General features: G+C 50.3%; 3 protein-coding genes across 3 annotated transcripts in view; 1 reads left to right on the top strand and 2 right to left on the bottom strand.

The window, feature by feature from the left end:
• The window catches only part of KBTBD13 (kelch repeat and BTB domain containing 13), a 12,160-nt gene extending 11,919 nt beyond the window's left edge, over positions 1-241 (bottom strand). The window contains exon 1 of the mRNA XM_047769209.1: positions 48-241. Coding sequence (XP_047625165.1) covers positions 48-241 — 194 coding nt within the window. The remainder of the gene's footprint in view (positions 1-47) is intronic.
• On the top strand, positions 99-14,097 carry RASL12 (RAS like family 12). Its single transcript, XM_047767065.1, has 5 exons — positions 99-342; positions 2,313-2,369; positions 8,567-8,640; positions 9,341-9,531; positions 12,149-14,097. The coding sequence occupies exons 1-5, from the start codon at positions 240-242 to the stop codon at positions 12,522-12,524; spliced, it is 801 nt and encodes a 266-aa protein (XP_047623021.1). The 5' UTR covers positions 99-239; the 3' UTR covers positions 12,525-14,097.
• On the bottom strand, positions 14,054-22,355 carry SLC51B (solute carrier family 51 subunit beta). The gene is made up of 5 exons (XM_047767066.1): positions 22,148-22,355; positions 21,940-22,041; positions 18,020-18,235; positions 16,883-16,973; positions 14,054-14,378 (listed from the first exon to the last, which is right to left on the bottom strand). Exons 3-5 carry the CDS (start codon positions 18,114-18,116, stop codon positions 14,171-14,173), a joined length of 396 nt encoding a protein of 131 aa, XP_047623022.1. The 5' UTR covers positions 18,117-18,235; positions 21,940-22,041; positions 22,148-22,355; the 3' UTR covers positions 14,054-14,170.

Below are 22,355 nucleotides of genomic sequence, written 5' to 3'. Positions count from 1 at the left end.
GGCGCTCGGGGTGGCCCCGCCCGCCGGACTCCTCCGGCCCCGCCTACCCGCCCAGTCGGGCCGGGCCGCGGGAACGCTGCCTGCTCGGCGCTCGGCGCTGGGCCCGGGACGCGGACGCGAACGCAGCCGGGTCCGCGAGTGCCGGGGGACCTGCGAGTCGCTCCCGAGGGCCCCGACAGGCGGGCACGCTGCTCGGGGCCCTTCGGCCGAGGACCCGTGTCCCTCTCCGCAGCTTCGCCATGTCCTCAGTGTTCGGGAAACCCCGCTCGGGCAGCGGGCAGCAGAGCGCGCCCCTCGAGGTCAACTTGGCCATTCTCGGGCGCCGCGGCGCGGGCAAGTCCGGTGAGTGGGGTGCGGGCCGAAGGGAGGGGGTAAGGCGCGGGCGCGAGAGGCGGGGAGCGGTGGCGGGAACCGGGAGCTGTGGGCTCCCGCGAGGCTCCTCCACTGGCTTTCAGGGCTGCCTGTGCCCAGGTGGGTTGGGTGAGATTTCGTGATTTTCTTCTTTGCCTTAGTTTCTGTGTGGCTTGGCTCTCCTGCTTTGTTTTCAGCTCCTCCATCTCTCAGCTGTCTTGTGTTCCTTGCCTGTCTTTCCTTGTTTCCCCGCTGTGTCTGTGTCCTCCCGTGCTGACCCCAGCTGTGTCTCCCCTCTGTCTGTCTCTGTCTTCCAGCCCTCTGCCGGTCTCCCCCTTGCCATTTACTGCCCTCCATCTGCTCCTGTGGTCAGCAGTCAGCCCTGGTGACTGGTACCAAAGGGACCTGTTAGGCATTGATCCCCAGGCCAGGGCCCCTATGAGCTTAGTCGCAGCGTTGCTGCTCCTAGATGTAGGCGCAGGGATGAAGGAGCCCCTGGCCCCTGAAGGGAGGTGGTAAAAGTCACTGGCTTTGGGGATTTCCCAGGAAGAGGCCACTCCCCACTCCCCACCCCAGTCTCCAGGGGTTCTAGAACAAAGTGTAAAATCTTAATCAAATGTATTTGTTTCAAGCCAGAGCCGTCTTTTGACTTTCGGGAAACACGTTGGACCCAGGTGCCTGGGACTTGTCCTTGATGAACCAAGCTCTTGGACTTCCACTTCTTTCAACACTAACTCAGCCTTCACCACTCATGGCAGTTCTCACCCAGATGAAGCCCAGGGGGTGGAGGGGTCATCATAGGAAGAGACCCAGAAGAAGGGTTCACCCTTCTCCTTGCCACTCCCAGTCCTAGGCAGCTGAAGGTGGCAGGGCACAGGAGGCTCCTCCTCTGGCCATTTTCAAGTTACAGCCATTAGTGAATGGCCGTCAGGGACTCAGCTATGAGCTTTCTTCTCCAGAGTATTCTTTGAAGACTCACTGGGGGCCTCCGCTTCCCTTTTGAAGCCAGTTCCCTGGCTCAGAGAGGAGACTCTGAATCATGCTTTCCTACAGAAAAGATTTGCCTTCTTCTCTTTGCACATCACATTGTTATCCGCAGCTCTGTTACTGGTACAGTTTAGTCAGTGACTACATGAACGAAGGAATTTAAAATGTAAAATATGTATTCCCTGGGTGTTAGTTTTCAAATGGACCCTGTTAGAAATCCTGGGAAAGAATTTTAAAGATTTTCCTTCAAATATTGCATTACTTTTTAAGAGTCCAGTATAGTAGTGGGCTGGCCCTTGGCTTTAAGTGGTTAAATTCTGAAAGAAAATTAGTCCTGTTAATGCATTCCACCTGGGGAGAGCTTCACTTTAGAGCTTTATATTCTGTGTGACTCCCATGATAAGTGTGGAGGCCTAGAGCCAGGACTAGAGTATGTTCACCTGGGACTCTGGGACTTGGAGGTTCACACCCCTCCCAGAGATTACCCGCTGGTCAACTCAGCTCTTTCTGTCTTTGGCTTGCAGCCAAAACTGGGATAAATACCCCCCTCCCACCCCCTAATTTCAGAATCTTTGTGCTTTGTCAGGGTGGGGGATGTCTCTCTTCAGTTTGAGTATTACCAGGCTGACTCTACAGTAACTGGTTGCATGGGTCCAGCCCCTTAGTTTGGATTTTCACAAACACCCCCTTAGACATGCCTCTCATTTCTTGCCCTCTCCCCCTTAAAAAAAAAAAAAAAATCCCAGGATGCTACTGCAAAGGACATGGTTCCCCATATTTCTGGTTTCCTCCGAGCCTCTCAAATCAACTCCCCAGGTCCCCAGCCACCTTCCCCCAGACAGTAGAGGCTGGTGTCAATCCGGGGTCACAGAGGCTAGATAAGTACTCCTGAAAATGAGAGGGGCAGCCTCCAGGGCCAGCAGCCAGACACGATGGGAAGACTGAGCCAATCGAGATCTTTCTGCTTCTTGCAGCCCTGACTGTGAAGTTTCTGACCAGGAGATTTATCAGTGAATACGACCCCAACTTGGGTAAGTACCACTTCTCTTTCCTCCTGCTGTACCCCACTTGGATTTCCCCTGTGCGCAGGTATGTGTGCACACCCACGAGTACACACAGACACACACACACACACACACACACACACACACACACGACGTGGTAGGCCCAGGCCTGGTGAGGACTGCATATCTAGGGGCTGAGAGGAGGAGCGGCCGGATGACTCAGCCCATGGGGCAGAATGTTTTAAGTTCTAGAAATACACCCTTCCACAGAGCACCCCAGACAACTTGTGGCTGGCCCAATTAAGAGAACTGAGAGAAGTTGGTTTTCTCTAAAATATGTTATGAAAATACTTGAAAAAAAATTAAATGTTACAGAACATACATATCCATTAAGTGTTATTCTTCAAGATGCTCACTCAATGTACTTTTCCAGAAAAGCTGGACAAGACGTTGGGGAAATTCCCTAGTGATACTGTCTTCTAAGCCAGTTTTAGAACCACACAAGAAAAGAAGTCTTGTTTTGTAGCTGTATCATGGTATGTTAGAAAAAGGGATACTCTGGTGTCCCTCAGAGCTGCGTTTGAATCCTGGCTCTACCACTTATTAGCTGTACACCTTTGAAGCAGTCACCTAACTTCTTTGAGCTTGTGTTTCCTCATCTGTAAAATGGGCATAAAATATTGTTCTTAGAGAATTACTGTGAGGATTAAAGAAATAACAAGTGTCAAAGATCTAGTGTAGTACTTGACTCACAGTAGAGATTGGATGCATATTTGCTTCTCCTTCCTTGTTCCTCCTTAAATGGCTTCCCATCCGTGGTGGCTGAGATCCCCCCAGGTTAATCAGAGCAGTGTTTCTGAAAATTATCTTTAGCAGCAGGACCTTTTCCTCAATAACCTCCAACATGGAACCCCAATTCTAAAATAAATAAAAGCAGAATTTTATTCACATAAATGTAACTTAAAGCTCACATTTATAGCATTTGTTTATGGCACACTTTCCATTGAGGAAAAGTGGGATGTCTGGATGCTCTTTGCTTTTCTTTCTTTTCTTTCTTGCTTTTTAGGGCCACACCTGTGGCATATGGAGAGTCTCAGGATATGGGTTGAATCGGAGCTACAAGCTGCTGGCCCACACCACAGCCACAGCAACAAGGGATTTGAACTGCATCTGTGACCTACACCATAGCTCATGGCAACACCGGATCCTTAACCCACTGAGTGAGGCCAGGGATCAAATCCGCATCCTCATGGATTCTAGTTGGGCTGGTTAACTGCTGAGCCACGAAGGGAACTCCGCTCTTTGCTTTTCAAAAATGGAATCTGTCTTAGATTATTTTCCCCATTCATAAGAATTGAATTTGTAGAACCCCAGAGGGCCCTCTGAGGAAAGCGAGGTCTTTGAGACGACCCTTGGGGTCCCACAGAGTGAACCCTGTGCAATCACAATGCAGCAGCCTCCTGCAGGCTGCTGGAGGATTGCCCCTGTGACACCTGGAAGAAAGAGCTCCTTAGCCTGCTGGTGCTTGTCAGCCCCTGAGTCCAGGCTGGAATATTGAATCCCAGTGTTGGAGCAGGAAGGGATGTCAGGGCTCCTTGGTCCAGGGGTCTTTATAATTTGGTCCTTGAGTAGTAGAACCCCTTCTTTCAAGAAGGTCTTGCACACAACCCCAGGCCATCAAATAGAGAAAGCAGAGGGGGCCCTCGGCTAAGGGACTAAGTCAGAAATACAAGGCAGGCAACTCGCTGACAGCCCCTGAGGGGTTTGTTCCTCAAAGCTTGGTGTGACCACCTGTGCTTTGACATAGCCCCTCGGCTACAGCGGAGGAGTAGGCCCATGAAGCTTTCTGGGCCAAGGTCACCTAACAGGTCTGAGGGGAGCCCATTTGATTAGCAGAGGTCAGTGCCTATGGGAATGGGACCCAGGATGTGCTTGTGTACTAGCCCACATGACAGGAAATCAGATGGAGTTGGGGGCGAGGACAGCAGGAATGGCTGGAAAGGGAAAATGGAGATTCCCAAGAACGGTGCCCCAAAGGACAGATTCTGCTTATTTCAGATATTGCCTGGGGCATACATATGCTAAAAATTTCTAGCTGTTGGAGTTCTCCATATGGCACAGTGGGTTAAGAATCCACCTGCAGCAGCTCAGGTCCCTGCAGAGGTGCAGGTTAAAGGATCTGGCATTGCTGCAGCTGTGGCTTAGATTCAGTCCCTGGCCAGGGAACTTCCATATGTCTCAGGTGTAGCCATAAAATTAAACAGCAATTTTTTTTTTTAAATCTGAAAGTGAAATTTAAGCGGTCATTTTGTCTTTTATCTGGTGACCTACCTCCAACCTCTCTCCTTCCTATCCTGCAATCCCTACCCTTCATTCAGCATCCCACTGGAGGAGCCTTTTACAGTGGTGGTTTGAGCTTCCTGACTGAGCAGTTTTGGAGTTCTGAGCTCATAGGGGAATGCACAGTCAGACTGTCTGGGAGAGGGCAGGTGGCAGCCCCACAGTGGGTCATCACCTCAGCCTTGGGTCTCTCACCCCAGTTGGAGAGCTTCCGAGCCAGAGGGGTGACTAGATGCTCACCTCCCAGCCATTCTGGGAGGCCAGTGCTGCTCCTCAGGGATCCTGTCCAGTTTCTACCCGTTCCACTGTCCTATGGCTGGTTCCAACAACAGCAGGGATTCTCAGACCAGAGCCTTTTCCTTTGTGGAGGAAGGTCTGAGCATCCAAGGGAGTGTTAGCCACCTGGAAATATAAAACCACTGTTTCCCCTTTTCAAAAGTCTCCCAAGAGCTTAAGCTCAAAGTGAGCCTCTTGAGGGTGAAGACCTGTATTCTTCATTTCCATTTCCAGCTTGAAGCGCAATTCTAGGCACAGTGTAACATGGGATTGAATTTTGGTTTGGGGATTACCCTTTAAAGAAGTGCTCCTATTATTATCTCCATTTTATATGTAAAGAAACTGAGGCAGGAATTCTTATCTTGGCTCAGTGGTAGCGAACCTGACTAGTATCCACGAGGATGTGGGTTTGATCTCTGGCCCCGCCCAGTGGTTAAGGATCCGGTGATGCTGTGAGCTATGCTGTAGGTCACAGATGCTGCGCAGATCCTGTGTTGCTGTGGCTATAGTGTAGGCTGGCAGCTACAGCTCCCATTTGACTCCTAGCCTGGAAATTCCCATATGTCACGGGTGCAGCCCTAAAAAAAAGCACCAAAAAAAAAAAAGACGAAAAAGAAACTGAGGCAAAGAGGGCTTAGTGGTTTGCCTAAAATCATGGAGAACCTCAGGTACAAAGGAAGATGAGACAGCACCACTCCAGTTGCCCTGAACTAAGGGTAGCCTTATGCTAGAGGGCCTGGAGTCAGACGTCTATGCGGCATGGGGCACTCTGAGCCTTGGTTTCCACATCTCGAAGACAGGACTCATAGACTCTGCTCTGTGTGTGAGTTGTGCCTTGTTATGGATTGTGAGTGGAGGAGATGGTAGGAGCCAAGAGAGTTAGTGCCTGTGAAAGGACTTTGCCTGTGTTGGGCGCTCCAGTTGGGGGGGCAGGGGTCTCCAGGAGAATGCCTTCTTCTCAAAGAAGGGCCAGGAGTGGGGGGTATATCACCTCATTTGCCCAGGGCAGAATTACAGCTTCTCACCTTCCTGGTCCTCATCATGCTCAGACAAGGATATAGACACCATTTCTTTAGCTTTTTTTTTTTTTTTTGGCTTTTTAAAAAATTACTCCATTTTATTGCATTTATAGTTGTACAACAGTCATCACAACCAAATTTTATAGCATTTCCATCCCAAACCCTCAGTAGGCACCATCCTACCTATACACACTCTGACCAGAGCTTCTTTGGTGACATGTTAAAAATTATTACTGTAAATGAGAGAAAAATACTTTGGGAAAAGAATCTTCTCTCAGCATTAAAATCCTCAGAATGTTATTTGGAACTAGGAGTTATGAAGCCTGTATTTATTAAAGGACTCCAGTATGCCATGCGGGAAGGGGCTTTGCCATGGGAAGACAGGGCATTACTATGACTTGAAAAGGACCCCCCTCCCACCCAGCCCCAGCCCCTGGAGTAACCTCACTTGCAAAGGGGGAGGGAGCTGGATAAGATGCTCTCATGTTCTAAGCCTCCTTCAGTTCATCCATGGTGTTCCCCAGCCTCAGCTGGATGGGGAGCGTCTGCTCTTTCCCTGTCCTCTGCCCAGATAGAGCTGGAGAATTGACTGATCCACAGAGCCGAGGGAGTGTGGGGGTCCCCGTGTAGAGGCAGCCCAGCCTACAGGCCTCAAGTTCCATTTGAAGTGCTGTGTGCTGTGCTGTGTGGCGGACCTTGAGTTCTCTCCTCGGGGCCTCACCTCCCTGTTGCGTCTCTACGGCAGAGCTAACAACAACCTCAAAGGCTGTTGAGCTGTAAGGGACTACAGGAAACCAAGGCTGGGCTAATATTTTCCTTCCACTGGGCACAGCGTGGTGCCTATTTGGGCACAGGAGCTGCGGAGCACCTAAATGGCATGCATCAGACAGCTTTGGCAGGAAAATCAAGAAAATCCAAATGAGATGTAGGCATCCAGGAGCAGGTCTTCTTGCACCAAATATAGTTAAACATTTGGGGCATATTTTCCATTAGATTTTTTTTTTTTTTTTGTCTTCAAATAAGAGTGGCTATTTGTCCAAGTCCCCAAAACAGGCTGGGGATGGGAGCTGTCTGTGATCCCTGCTGGCTGCTAGTGGGCCTGGCGTGCGTCCAGGCCTGGCTTGGCTGCTGGTGGCCCTCAGAGAGAAGTGTTTGTGAATTCCGCCAGCGTTGGGGGGTACTCTTCTCACAGTGGCTGCTGCCAGCAAGGAAGAGAGGCCTCTGTTCTGCCCAGAGGGTTCTTCTTTAGGATCACTTGTGGCACAGGGACCCCCAGGGAAAGGTGAGGGCCAAGTGCCCACACACACGTGGACCAGTGGCACTGGGGAAAGTTGGGGGTAGGGAGAATGATTGCCTGCAATGGGAAGGTCCCCTTTTGCAGGCCTGGCCACTTGATGCTTTCTCAGGTTCGAGGTCATGAGAACTTTGGAAAAAAAATGCAAAAACTTGGAAATCCAAATAAGGTCAATGCTTTCGTTCATAATACGGTACCAATGTCAGTTTCCTGGTTTTGATCATTGTACAATGGTTATGTAAAGTGCTAACATTGAGGGGAGTTGGGGGGAGGGTACACAGGAACTCTCTGTACTATTTTGTAACTTTGACATGAGTCTAAAATTATTTCAAAATAAAAAGTAAAAAACAAAACAAAACAACAACAACAAAAAACCAAATCACCTTGGAATGTGAACTTGCCTTGGAAACTTTGGAGCACCATGTCCCCACTGTCCTTTATCAGGCATCTGTGGAAGGCCAGGCCCCATGCCTAGGGGCCCATGCAGTCCTCATGCAGTCCAGTGAGAGCATGCAGGGACAAGCATTTAAAGCACAGTGCCTGGCATGGAGTAAAAGCTCGAAAACAGCCAGTGTTATCACATTATCCCCATTTTAACAGAACTCAATGCTGACATGACTTGGTCGAGTCACACAGCTAAAAAGTAGCTGAAGCTGGGTCTGATTCTACATCTCCAACCGAAAACTTTCGAATATACTAAATTCCTGCGCTCCTATTTTGACAGGGACTGTTAGTAACACCTTATTGGGACTTTTGAACAGTGTCTGCCTCCCCCCACCCTCCCCTAGACATGTTGCATGCCTCTCCTTTCCTGTCCCTTCTCCCACTGGGGGCAGGAGGATTGTCCTGATTGGCCTTGGGGGCTTCCTGTGGGCCAGGTGCTGTGGTTGGAGGGGCAGAGGGTGGAGAAGCTGGGGGTTCAGGAGGGAGGGGCTGGCAGTGCAGCTCCTGAGGTCTCTGCTGCTCACCAGGGCCATGAGCCACACACTCCATCCTGCAGGCATGGTGGGTGGACCCAGAACACAATCCCGTCCCCTGTGGCATGTTCTATGAAGTGACCGCTAATGCTGGGAGCCCTGACAGGTGGAGCAGCATCTCTTAGGTGGGAAGTTATGCCTGGGTACTCCATGTGGGTGGGAGCCAAGGCCTTGCCAATGGTCCCGGCTCAGCCGGCCTGAGAGAAAGTCTCCCAGATGTGCAGAGGGGTCCAGTACAAAGGAAAACAGGGACTCAGACCCAGCCCACCATCGAGTGGCCTGCCCTGCTTCTGACCAGGCTGACCATTTGTGTTGCAGAGGACACCTACAGTTCCGACGAGACCGTGGACCACCAGCCTGTCCACCTGAGAGTCATGGACACTGCAGACCTGGTAACCTTACCCCTCATTACCCATAAAGAGCTGAGAGAGTCAGTGCAGCCTCCTGAGAAGTCCTACTCCCAGAGTGGGGGCTTCACATGGGAATTGTACACCTTTTAAGCTGTCAATTGCTGTGTGACCCTCATTGAGTGGCTGACTTCTCTGGGCCCAAATCTATTCATTTGCCAAATGAGAAAGGCTAGACTGGGGTTCTGGGGCGATTGCTGGTATCAGCTCTGAGATTCTGTGCTCTGGGGCTGTGTCTCTGTACCCATGGAGACAGGTGCACACATGTGTTTGCACAGAGGCTCCCCCTGCCCACCCAGTACATGTATCTCCCTTTGTTCTCACCATCCCTTGCCAAGGCTGGGTGCCAGCTCTTCCCAGAAGCCAAAGGGCACCATGAACCTGATCCGAAACCAGTGGTGCCCAGGCACAGCCACATCTCTGTAGGGGCCATGCCAGAGTCTTGGCTCTGTGCCCCAGAGGCCAAGTTCTCCAAGGCTCTGGCTGGGTGGTGGGAGTGAGGCTCAGAGACAATGTCTCCTTTCACACCAAGCCAAATCCACACTCAAGTGCCCCTTTGAAAAGGGCCCTGCTGGGAAACAATATACAAAGATCCGGGGACTGGGGTGGGGGATGAGGCGGCTCAGGTGAAGGCCTTTCCCTGGCCACCTCTGTCCCTTACTGAGGCTGCCCTCCTTTGCCCCAGGACACCCCCAGGAACTGCGAGCGCTACCTGAACTGGGCCCACGCCTTCCTAGTGGTGTACAGCGTTGACAGCCGCCAGAGCTTCGAGGGCAGCAGCAGCTACCTGGAGCTGCTCGCTCTGCATGCAAAGGAGACACAGCGTGGCTACCCTGCTCTGCTGCTGGGCAACAAGCTGGACATGGCCCAGTACAGGTGAGTGCAGTGCTTTGTCTCACATCCCGGAGCTCGCATTCGTAAGTTGTCATCTTCAGGAGTTATTTAGCTGCTCTGAAGAGCATGTAGGCAGAAGGTGGTGTATTGTAAGGGCTCAGTGGGCACGTCTTCCAGGCAGCCAAGGGCCTGAAGGGAAAGGCATCTGGGCTGGACAGAGGCTGGACCGCAAAGTCAGAGGAGAGGCCACTCCCTCCATCCTCCTCGGGCCCCAAGGTCTCTCTCAGCCTCACCCTCTCTTGCCTGAGCCTATATGACCTTCCGTTTCCATTCTCCACAGCTGGCTGGTCATCTGGTGCCTATTTCCAATTCTGGGGAGAGAGGCTGTGATTGGCTGCCTGGGTCAGGTCTGCTTTGGTCCAACTAGCTCTCGCTTTCACCCCAGCGTGGTCCCCAGGTTCACTCTCAGAGTTGGCAGTGCTGGGAGCAGGGTCTCTTAAAAACGATTGGACATGCATCAGAGGTCACAGACTGGGCCAGAGGGCAGATGACCACTGAGTACTGCAGCCATATTTTGCTTGGCCGGCACAGTGTTTTAAAAGACCTGAACCTGGAATGCTTTGAGGCGAGGCATGCTGACCACAGGCTTCATACTCCCCATGGCTTATCTCCACCCTTGGCACACATTCACGTTGCCCATATGGCCCCTGAGGTATTTGAGACTGTGATGCCTCCACAAGATGAGTGATCCCACTGGCCCTCTCTGACATGGACGCTCGTCCTGTGTAGCCAGTCCATGTGTGAGGTAGGGTACCGTCCATCAGCCTTCTCCCATCCCTCCCTGCTCAGGGCTGGTCACTCCTGCTTCCCCAGGCCCCAAAGGCCCATTGACCTGTTAATAAGGAGGGAACCCTTGGTCTAGAACGAGGCCAGATGGGCAGTGAGGAAAGGGGGTGTGGGCTTGTGAAGGGGGCTCACGGTGGGGGCCTTCAAAGGCGGGAAAGCCCTCAGACCCACACAAATTTCATCTCAGGGAATGAGGGAGGCTGTGTGATCTTAACGCCAAAAAGTAGTCTCTGAGGAGTCTCAGAGCCCCCCCCCCCCAGAGCCTAGAATAGGGATCAGAAGACTGGATTGTGAATAAACTGGTTTTAAATATGAAGAAAAAAACACCTAGGCCACTGTTTTGGTCCCAGCATCTGCCAAAGGGATTGTCTGAAAGTGGTTTGGGAGCAAAGAGCAAAGTAGCATTAGTTCCCTAAAAACAAGTCACGACACTTTATCCCCATTTCCTTCTCTGATTGAGCCCCAAGGTCAGTAGATCAGGATTTGTTGAGGACAGTCAGTGCCACTTTCAGCCGAGCGTTGTCACTGCATCCGTGATGGTCTTGCAGCTAGAGGGTAAAATGTGGCTTAGCGTGGTGGTTCCCAACTATGGAGGAAATTTTTACTAGGCTGCCCCCCAAATAAGAAAAAGGGTAATACCATTATGTGCCCGTGTCATCCATTTGCACACATGCCTGCACATGTGGGCTTCTTGTCTCTGAAAGCTCATTATTTAAGCCCCACCATGACAAAGTTTCAGATTCAAGTTCTTCATAAATGCATATGATACCAAGTATTCTTTCAAAAGGCGTTCCTCAGGAGGCAGTGAGCTGTCAGGACGCCACCTCTGGGTGAGGGATGGATTAGGTGGTCTGCCTCTGACCGTTCCTATCCCAGTCACTCTCTCTGATGGGCTCACCCATTCCCCAGCCTTGGCACCTGCCAAATTAACCTTGGCTCAGAAACCTTTTCCCACTAGGACCTACCCTGGTGTCCCCTCTCATCTCATAGGCTGTGCCATTGACTTCAGGAATGGCGGGTAGGGCAGCTCTGCAGTGGGATTCAGCCCTTGAAACCTTGGCCGTCAGACCTCATGGACCCTCTGTCTCTTCCCTCTTCTGGATATCGGGCCTACCCAAGGCCACTCTTCTTCTTCTTCTCACCCTGATTCCCATGGCTTTAAGGACCTTCCCAGTTCAAATATTCAATCCCACCCTCATGGAATGAAGCTGAGAATAGGCGCTGCTGCCTCTCTCATCTTGTCACCCTTGCTGTCGCCTACCCCTCCCCTGGGCAGGCGGCCAGAACACCCCACAGCCCTGAGAGCTGTGCTGACCACAGGTGTCCTGAGTCACCTCAGCCCACCAGGCCTCTGTAGACACTGCAGTCTCACATCCTTCCATCCAAACCACTGCCTTTCTCTAGAGCTGGTCCCACACGCCAGGGCTGAGGGTGGCTTGTTTCTTGACCAAGGGACCAATGTTGGAGTAGAGGAGACATAGGGCTGAGAATTCATCTTCTTCTGGCCACAGGTAGGGTCTAGCCAGGGACTTTGGGCCAGCTTCTCCCTTCCCCTTAGCCTCATTCCAAAATTCTGGCTTTGGTGACACCAGTCACCATTTATTGAACAGGGACTGTGACACAAATTGTCTTTCTTAATCTTAACAACCCTGAGAGGCAGCTGTCATTATCCCATTTTATTGATGAGAAAATTAAGTCTCAGATCAAGATGGCTCTGGTCACCGAGCTAGTGCGTGGGGAGCGAGATGTAGGCCTGGGCCTGCCTGTCTTGGATACATGCTCCTGACCGCACGTCGCCTTGCTTCCCCGCCAGGCAGGTCACCCAGGCAGAGGGCGCGGCCTTGGCCGGCAGGTTCGGGTGCCTGTTTTTCGAGGTCTCTGCCTGCCTGGACTTCGAGCATGTGCAGCACGTCTTCCACGAGGCGGTACGAGAGGCGAGGCGGGAGCTGGAGAAGAACTCCCTGGCCCGGCCCCTCTTCATCTCCGAGGAGAGGGCCCTGCACCACCAGGCCCCGCTCACGGCCCGGCACGGGCTGGCCAGCTGCACCTTCAACACGCTTTCTACCGCCAGCCTGAAGGAGATGCCCACCGTGGCCCAGGCCAAGCTGGTCACTGTGAAGTCATCCCGGGCCCAGAGCAAGCGCAAGGCACCCACCCTGACCCTGCTGAAGGGCTTCAAGATCTTCTGAGGGCCTGTGCTCAGGATCCCAGGCTCGGCCTGGCGTGAGCACTAAGCAGTCTGAGGAGCAGGGGCTGGCTTCTCACCACCGGCTTTCCTTCTGAAGGGATGGCAGCTCTCGCCCCCTGGTGGACAGCTGACCCCTTCTCCAGCACCAGGCAGTGTCCCTGACACCCAGGTCACCGTACAGGCAGTAGGGACAGGCAGGAATACTGCTCTTATTCCCACCAGGCCTTGGTTTCCATGGTAACCACTGCATTCCCTCGCCCTGAAGGAAACAGCCGCCTTGACATTGCAGAGACCTGGAGGCAGTCTGAAGTGGAAGGATAATGCAGTGTCCATCATGGCCCCATCATCCCTTGCTGTTCCAGCTACAACCAGGCAAGATGTGGCCCCTAGTGGACAGCTGTATGTGGACAGCTTCAGGAGGCCCTGCATAAGGCCCCCTCACTTCATTCCCCCTTCCCCGAGGTCCCAGCACCTCCTGGTGGACAGGAAGGGCAGGATAGCTGCAGGTTTTGGAGGGCCAAATCCTGGCCCTCCCCTTGTCTTCTGACCTCATAGAACCCCCAGGCAACAAACCCTACAGTTTATCCAAGTAAAAACTAGTTGAAATAATCCTACAGGACAGCCTGTAAGAAGCAAAGATGTCCCAGGAAGGGTTATTTCCAGTACTTTGCCTCTCAGCGATGGTGAGGGAGGGGGCCGAGGGTAGGCCAGTGTGGGGAGCCTCCAGTGTGTTTTCACCAGGAGGCAGGGTCCCCGTATTTTCCCACCTTAAATCACGGCCTCTGTCCACAGACCTTCAGGACCAGCCTGCTCAAGTTTAATGATCAAAGCTGCAGAACAAAGTCATTCTCTCCAGTGATAATCACCCAGGACTCCAGGGAGCCCACAGCTGGCTGTATCAGACATCCAGTTGGGCACTGGTAGGGCACTCTTTGTAGCCTGGTCTGGCAGGACCTGGTACCCTTGGCAATGAGTCTGCTTGTTCAGAGCCCATGTTTGTAAGATAGAACCTAGAGCATTTTCAGTTCCTAAAGCAAATTTTTGTATAAATTATTTGGGATTGCCACCACAGTTCATATTGCAGCACTGTGGCTCAGACACAGGATCAGGATACTCCGGATCCCACGATTAACAAGAAAAGGATCTGAGAGTCAGGGAGTTTCATGGTTTTCTAACTGTTTACCACAGGGTCCCTGGCCCAAAGGAAGTCTTTCTTGGACCCTCAGTAGATATGCAGGTAAAGGAGAGGGCTGTGGTGTGGGGTGGAGGTGGTGATTCTGAGCCCAGAAGCCTGCCTCTTCCCCTCTTAAGCTTGAATTGAAAACAGTAGCTCTATTCCTGGCTTTTGCCACATTCTGTAGCTAGAGAGGCCGAGGTCAGAGGGAGGGGTCCTGGCCTCAAGGCCACGTGAGGGGTCCTGGCCAGGCTTCCCAAACCACAGACCGGCTCTGGATTTTGCGCTTTTGCTCCAAGCCGCTTGTGTGTGAACCACTGCTGTTTGAACAAACTATGCGATTCCAACTGCCCACATCCAGAAACATTTTATTAAAAAGGTTTTGTTTGTGTTTTCATAATAGAATTTTAGTTTGATTGCAGTTTACTCCCTCCGTCAACTAGCTCCATGGGGTGCACTGCCCTGCCCTTGCACTAGCTCTCAGATTCCCGTGGGTCTGCGAGAAGGAATCCGTGCGGCACATCCCTGTCTTTTAACTCCATTTCTACCTGGGCCAAATTTGGCTTTTCTGAGAGCAAAGTCTCCCTTAGGATGGTCAGGTTGTCATTCTCTTTGGCTCCAACCTCAGCCAGGTAGAGGGCTTCTGGATGTTGTTTTTCCGATGGCAGTGTCTTTGGATTTCTGGCGGGAGAGGAAACACTGTTGAGTGTGAGTTCCCTGAACTGGGGCGCCGAGTGGTCGGGGCAGGACTGGGTCTCCCAAGTGGCCCAGCAGCTTGAGGAGGAAATCCAGTAGGCAGTTCTGGGAACAGTTTGGGGAGACAGCTGAGAGGGCTCGATGACTTTTGGCAGAGAAAAACCTTCTACTTGTCCGTGCACCATCTCACCACCTGTGAGCTCAGCTGCTCTTGCTCCCCTTACGGGTGAGCTAACGTGGCTCAGAGGCCAAAGGAGCCTGGGACGTGCATTTAAGTGTCCTGACTCCGAGTCTTGTGTTCTCTTTACCAAACCACATTTTCTCATTGCAGGGCTGTCATCCTACTTAGTGCAGGTCCTGGTCACCCCACACTCCATCCTTTTCCTCACTCTACCCCATCTCCAGACAAGCTACCACATTCCTCATTAATTCCTAACCAATCTTCCTGCTGCTGGGTGCTCTCTTCATTAAACCAGCCCCCACACACCAGTCATGATTCTGAAATCCCAGGGTGCACACTTCACTCTCCAGCTCAAGCACCTGCCCACTTCCTTAACCTGGCATTCAAGATCCAGTCTTCCTTCCAATAACTTCCCCAGATGTCCATCCTCTGTGGTGGTTTTCCTCAGGGTACCCACCCCTATGCTTCCTAGCCACAATGGAAGGACCCACTGTGGTTAAAATTGACCACCCAGACAATCCGCTTGGGCCATAGCAGGAGCATCTCAGTGTCTGCTGCTCCTAAGGACAGCTCTTGTCTCTGAGGTGACCTTGCTGAAGGGGATGCTTCTTAATGGTGAATAAGGCAAGGTCACCTTCTTAGTGGCTGAACCCCTCTGGGACCTTCTATATCCTGCATCCAGCCTGATCTTGCCAAAACATACCTTTCATGTCCTTGTGCATAGCTCTTCTCTGGCTCCCCGATGCCCATGAACTAGAACCTGAATTCCTCAGGATGGCCCTGGGGCCTATGTACTCTGCACCTTGCTGCTTATTGTTCTCCCTCTCCCCACTGCTTGCCTTGCCCACCACGCTGTGGCCCCATGGGCCCTCCTCCACTTACCCTGAGCTTGGTGTGTGCTGTCTCTCGGTCTGGAAGTCTTCTTTAACCTACTCCCCCCACCCCTTTTTTGCCTGAAGCCGCAGAACCCACCTCTGAGCTCCCACAACCCTCTATTTGTCCCGCAGTCACTGTCTGTCACTCTAAATGACAACTGTCTGCCCACCAACCTGTGAACTCCATAAGACAGGGGCTGAATCTATCTTGTCCAGCCCTGTGGCCCTTCCTCTTAGCATGGAGCTTGGTACAGAGCAGGTGCTTGGCTTGTTCTGTGGAATGAGTGATGGCTGGGCCATAACAGTCCATAATGACTTGTTATTGATGTAAACGAAGGGCACTGGGTTATTTCTTGTTTTACTTTATAGCAGAATGTGAGGAGGATTTGTAGATGAGATCATAGCATAGAAGGAAGAGCACAGGGTTTAGTTAAGCCAACTCTTCTGTGAATTCACAGTGACCTCATTCTGTACAATGGGAATAAGTAATGCGTGCCTGCCCCACTTTTCAGGGCTGTCTTGATCAAATGGGAGAATGTGAAGGTGCCTTTAAAACTGTAAAACATGCTAACAATCGGAGGGAGGGATTCTAATTGTTGATTGAAAGTGACTGGTGGGGATATAGTAGTTATTGGATGAATGAATGATTGGGAGTGAGTGAACCAAGCATTTGCTGAATAACTTCTAGAACCAGACACTGTGCCAGTTGCTTGGGGGGATACAAACTTGAGTCAAATGTGGTCCCTGCCCTCAGGGAGCTCTCAATAGTTAGCCCTGGAATCATCCAGAGAGTTTAACAAAATGCCAGTGTCCAGGCCCTCCCCTAGACTCCTTGTGTCAGAATCTCTCAGGGTAGGCACCGCACTTTTGTGTTTTTAATATTCCTCCTTGGGTGATAGATTGCACATTCAGGGGTTAGGGGTATTGTTGTTACAAAGATATCAAAACTATGCCGGGAGCCCTGACTCATCTCAGGTCTCTACCCTGCATTTGGCCTTGGAGCTGGGCAAGGCTTTCCCCATGAACAACATCCCTAACTCTGCAAAAAGCCCCCACTGAGTGCTCTCCACAATCCTACAAGGAGGGAATCTGTTGTTATTGCCATTTATGGAAGGAGCAGCTGGCTTGGAGGGACTGAGTCTTGCCCAGCCAGTGAGTGGCAGAACTTGAATTTGAACCGAGTCTCCAGACCCAGAGATCCTGACCTCTGAGACACACCAGCCCCTGCTCTGCTTGCTGGTCAGGGCCAGGGAGTGGTCATCGGGGACAGTTGAGAGTTTTTCGACAACTTTGTGCTCTCAAAGGACCCCGAAGGCTGCATTTTTCTGTGCCAGAGTGTGGACAGCCGAGACCCCTAGCTGACCCCCCTCTAGATTTCCTTTGGGAGGGCAGGGTCACCACCCTCTGAGACCACCCTCAGACCAGCTCCTCACCTGTTTGCCTGGATGCTTCTTCCCAAGAGGACAAAGCTTATCACGACCACCACAGCCACCAGGGCAAGCATGGAAGCATTCCAGGGAGTAGCTGGGGACACAAGACATAGCCCTGAGGACAGGCTGGGTGCCCTTCAGGCCCACTAACAGACCAGCTCGCAGCATCAACTTTCCCCTGCTGCAGGCCAGGTGTGGTAGAGAGACCTTAAGCTGAAGATGAGCCCCCTTTCTGCAGGAACTCAGTCCAATGTTGGGGAGAAAGGGAGGGAAGATCTCTGCTCTGAAGAAGCTCTCATCTACTTGGGGAGATGGCTCTGCAGCTGGATGGTAATAGTGGGGAAAGGAGGTGTGTGGGTGAGCATAAATATCACTGTTTTCAGAGGTTTGCTAGGGGCTGGCCAAGTGCAGTGCAGGGGAGGAGGGAAGGAAGGAGGGAAAGAGAGAGGAAGGCAAGGGGTGGCAGTTCAATTGGATTCAACAGACTGCCCACAGCTAATACATACAGGGACTAATCTGAATTTGGATAATCAAGATTTGTCTACATGGTACTCAAATGAGGCAGGGTCTGTCTCATTTTGCATTTGCCGTTCCCTCTATCAGGAATGTTCTCCCTGCACATAATCTGTGGGGCTAATTCCTTCACCTCCTGCCAGGCTCGATTCCAGCATCACCTGCTTAGTCCTTCCTTGACCATATCATGTTCCCTTGCTGCACTGTTCTTTTCCCTTGCTCTGCCTAAATCTTCTCCTTACCACTCATCCCCAGCATACTGTGTATTTTAGTCGCTTGTTTATTTTCTCCCTCTTTCACTAGAAGGTACACTCCATGAGGGCAGAGATTTTTGTTTTATTCTTTGTTACCCTAGTGCTGAGAACAGTACCTAGTATGCAGAGGAACTTACTGCATATTTGGGAATGACTGGATGGATGAGTGAGGGAGTGACCAGCCCTGAGAAAAGGAGGGTACAGTTCAGCCAGATCCCTCGGGGGAGTGAGACCCCTCAGCCTCAGCACCCCCTGCCTTGAAGGAAATGTGCAGCTTGCCATGGAGGAGGGGACTGTGATGGGGCTGCAGCCAGAGTCCTCTCTTTGTGTGGACAGCACACCACCACTGCCGACCAGTCCCCCCACCACTCACCATCTTCTACGCGGTAAAACCAAAGCATTTCTTCCAGTAGCTCCTGAGGCACCGAGGTGCTGGGCGGGGCTCCAGTAACGTCCTCACTGAAGTCCATGCCTCTGTTCCTGGTTGGGATATGTTTCTGACGACAAAGTCCTTAGCCTCTTTCCTTGGCCTCCCGCTGGTCTCCTGGCCTCTTAGGTTCTGGCCCTTAGCAAAAAGCCCTGAAGACCCCTGGAAACAAAGCAGCATGACTGGATTTCCCACCCCAGTTTGCAGTCCCTTCCCTGCCCAAACCCAGCTCTCCCGGAGGCCCAAAGTTACAGGACCAAAACAGCTGGAACTCCCTGAGCAAGTGGGGCCTGGAGAAGCAGAAACCATAGAAGTGGGAGTCACTCAAGCTTTTATTAAAATTCACCACATGTGGGGAGGAGCCCTGACCCGGGAGTGAGGAGGATTGAGCTGCCGATGGGCTGTGGGACCCTTGGAGGGGACATCTTCCATTCTTGCCTGCCCAGCATCCCCATGCAGCTTCCACAGCCAATAGCACTCCTTCACCAGAGTTCCTGATTAATGTTTTTCATGTGCTGGCCAATCGCAGGTGCCTGCCTCTCCCATGTGACAAAGACTGGGCCTATCACAGTCTCTTTCCTGGAGATTGACACGCCCAGGCCAGGATAAAGAACATAAACAGGCAGTTGCAAACTAGGAAACCCAAAAGGCTAGTAAGCATATGAAAATATGCTCAAACTCTTTGGAAATCAGAAGAACGAATATGAAAACAAAAATGAAACACCACTTGACATCTCTTAGATTGACACAGTTTGGAAGGTGAATGATGCCGGGTGTTGGGGAGGCTCTGGGGCTATAGCCTAATGCACTGCCAGGAGTGTAGACTTGAACAGCTACCTAGAGAACAAACTAGTCAAAGTGAGTGTACCTGTGACCCAACCATCCTTCTCCTGAGTATTTATATCCCGAAGGAAGAATCCCCAAGAATCATAAAGGGGCATGCCATGACATGTATGAAAATTCAAAATATATGCACACAACAGCAACAGCAACACATTTTACAAAAACACATTTTTAAAAAGACACATTCAGGGAATTCCCGTTGTGGTGCAGTGGAAACGAATCTGACTAGTATTCATGAGGATGTGGGTTCAATTCCTGGCCCTGCTCAGTGGGTTAAGGATCTGCCCTTGCTGTGAGCTGTGGTGTAGGTCACAGATGCGGTTTGGATCCTGCGTCGCTATGGCTGTGGTGTAGGCCGTCCCTGCAGCTCTGATTTGATCCCTAGCCTGGGAACTCCCATATGCCGTGGGTGTGGCCCTAAAAAAATAAAGATGAAAAATAAAAAGACACATTCAGCACATTAGGATAATGATCTCTGGAGGGAAGAAAAGAAGGAAATGGAAATGGAGATAAAAAGTAAATAAAACAGGAGAAGGGTTTTGAACAGACCAATCATGAAAACATGTCATAGGGCTAAGAAGACAACAAAGCAAAGAGAGAACAAGAGAGGTCCGAGGTCATCTCAAGTCCACCTGCTCTGACCCTGCCTTCCCGTCCAAAACAGCCCCTGGAGGCCCAGCCGGGAACATCTGAAAACCACTTCATGGCAAACAGCCAAACAGAAAAACCGGGTACTAATCAAAAGATTGACATCAAGTTTTCTCCAACTCTAAATACTCTGAGAAAACTGAAGCAACATCTACAGATCTTGAGGGAAAATAGTTTGATGCAAATATAGCTAAGTTTTTGACGTATGCATGATCTTTCATATGTCAAGATAGAGATGGAACTTAAGGAGAAAAACTTTTTTTAGACTCCAGGGCTCAGATGCCTATTACCTACTTACTCATTTGAAGGAAATACATACACACACAGACACACACACACACACATACATATATATAAATATGTAAATAAATTTATATACACATACATATGTATATACACTGAATTATGTAAAGACAAAGTTACAGTGATAGCCCATTGCTGTGATTTTGTGTTCCAGCTGCAATTGACTTGTTCAGGGTTGTGACTTTCTGTCCAGTATTTCTGTCCAGTCTCAAATGCAGGAGTGCCTGGATTAATTAGTAACAATGGCCACAGGCCCCTGTTGCACATCAGGAAAAGAGCATGGAGGTCAAGATACCAAACACTGACTCCCTCTGGGGAAGTGAGATGGGATCTAGACCCATGGGATGTCCACTTTGAACACCTTTGTATTGTATACATTTCTCACGAGCCCATACTACCTTTGTGAAAACAATACATGTAATTGTATTTTTAAATGTATTTTGTATGCATGTTATAAATATATATTTTGTATATATTTGTATGTATTTTTATTTCTTTCCTTCTTTTCTGGCCACACCCATGGCATGTGGAAGTTTCTGGGCCAGGGATGGAATCTGAGCTGCAGCTGGTTGACCTCACCACAGCCGTGACAATGCCAGATCCTTTAACCCATGTGCCGGGCTGGGGATCAAACCAGTACCTCTGCAGTGCTATAGTCAGATCCTTAACCTACTGTGCCACAGCAGTAATTCCTGTATTTATTTTGAAATGTATGTATAACATCTGAAGAAAATGAAAATACTAATTCAAAAGATACATGCACCCTAGTGTTCATAGCAGCATTTTTACAACAGCCAAGACATGGAAGCAACCTAAATATCCATCAACAGATAAATGGATAAAGAAGGTACGGTACATATACACAGTGGAATACTATTCAACCATAAAAATAAATTTTGCCATTTGCAGCAACATGGATGGATTTGGAGGGTATTATGTTAAAATGGAATCAGTCAGGCAAAGAAAGACAAATACTGTATGATATCACTTATATGTGAATCTAAAAAATAAAATAGAAAAAGAAGCAGACTCAAAGATATAGAGAGCAAATTAGTAGCTACCAGTGGGGAGAGGGAAAGGGGAGGGACAAGATAAGGATAGGGGATTAAGAGGTACAAACTGCTCTGTATAAAATAAATAAGCTTCAAGGATATATTGTACAGCACAGGGAATATAGGCAATAGTTTATGATAACTAAAAATGGTATATAGCCTTTACATATTGTGAATCACTCAGTTGTACACCTGTAACATAATAAATCAACTGTACCTCAATAAAAGGTATGTATATATTTATACCTTTTGAGAAACAATTCCAATTTTGGAGGTTTAATTGAGTGGAACTAATCAAGATGTCAGTTCTTCCCAATTTGATCTACAGATACAGTGCAACCCCCATCAAAATCTCAACAAGTTATATTATGGATGTCGACAGACTGAATTGAAAGTTTATATGGAGAGGCAAAAGACCCCGAATAGTCAGCATATGCCCTGAAGAACAAGGACAGAGAACTGATGCTACCCAACTTCAAGACTCACTTAAAAACTGCAGTAATCAAGACATGTGGTATTGGAACTAACCAGGTAAGTGTAGAGATTTACATGTGGGCTGATGTCCACTGTGGAATGTGCATTTTAAACATATATCATATTGTTATGATAAACACATACCAACAAATGGAAAAACCCAAATGACAAGATGGATAACAAGTCCAGAACCGAGTGTCAGCCCTTTCTGACCGTGTTAGATGCCGCGGAAACAATGGACACATTTCCCTCAGCCCTTAGCCAGTTTCTGTCCAGAGTGAGCACAGTATTAGTATCTCTGCTTTTAAAAAGTTACTAACTAAACTTCATGATTTATGTGGATTTGTTTTTCCAGTAATGTCTATTCCTGCTCCAGGTTCCCATCCAGGATGTCATATTGTATTTAGTTGTCATGTCTCCCTAAGCTCCTCCGGGAGCTTCCCGCATTTTAAACAGGGCTTAACCATCCTGCCAGAGACCCTGGGCCACCCATCCCCCTGTGAGGTTGAAGACACTCACCCTGGGTCCTGGGTTCCTGGGACTTACCTGCTCTGCCGTTGGGAGCAGCACTGCTTTCTCTCTTCCTCCTTCTCCTTTCAGGGGAGCACCCAAAGTTCTTTGCACCTGGGTTTTCCACACAGCTGTCACCTGGGGGGCAGTGAGGCAGGGCCTGTGACATCTGGGCCCATCCGATAGCTCTGCATTTAGCACACGCCCAGGCCAGAACCTTCGCTGTCCCTCCAAGGTGACTGACCTCTTGAATGAATGTCCTCACATGGCAGACAGGTTCCACGTGACTTTCACAATGGCAAGAACCAGCAGCCCTGCGCTTTCCTTCTTATAGGTTGTCCTCAAGTAAAGAGAAAGCATCCAGACCCTTTGGCCAGCACAGGACAAAGGACTGGAGAGGACCTCAGTCTGGGGGTTCCACCGTTGCAACGGGATATATGGTGTGCCCATTC

The sequence above is a fragment of the Phacochoerus africanus genome, chromosome 2 (assembly GCF_016906955.1).
Source record: "Phacochoerus africanus isolate WHEZ1 chromosome 2, ROS_Pafr_v1, whole genome shotgun sequence".
Classification (NCBI taxonomy): Eukaryota; Metazoa; Chordata; class Mammalia; order Artiodactyla; family Suidae; genus Phacochoerus; species Phacochoerus africanus.
This window is presented reverse-complemented; position numbering and strand designations above follow the sequence as displayed.

Bases quoted from the DNA above. Each gene is read 5' to 3' on its own strand.
- RASL12 (XM_047767065.1), top strand. From the start codon at position 240: ATGTCCTCAGTGTTCGGGAAACCCCGCTCGGGCAGCGGGCAGCAGAGC. The intron at 2,370-8,566 runs GTAAGTACCACT...TTTGTGTTGCAG, and splicing joins TGAATACGACCCCAACTTGG to AGGACACCTACAGTTCCGAC. The intron at 8,641-9,340 runs GTAACCTTACCC...CCTTTGCCCCAG, and splicing joins TCATGGACACTGCAGACCTG to GACACCCCCAGGAACTGCGA.
- SLC51B (XM_047767066.1), bottom strand. From the start codon at position 18,116: ATGGACTTCAGTGAGGACGTTACTGGAGCCCCGCCCAGCACCTCGGTG. The intron at 16,974-18,019 runs GTGAGTGGTGGG...TTGTGTCCCCAG, and splicing joins GTTTTACCGCGTAGAAGATG to CTACTCCCTGGAATGCTTCC. The intron at 14,379-16,882 runs GTGAGGAGCTGG...CTCTCCCGCCAG, and splicing joins AGAAGCATCCAGGCAAACAG to AAATCCAAAGACACTGCCAT.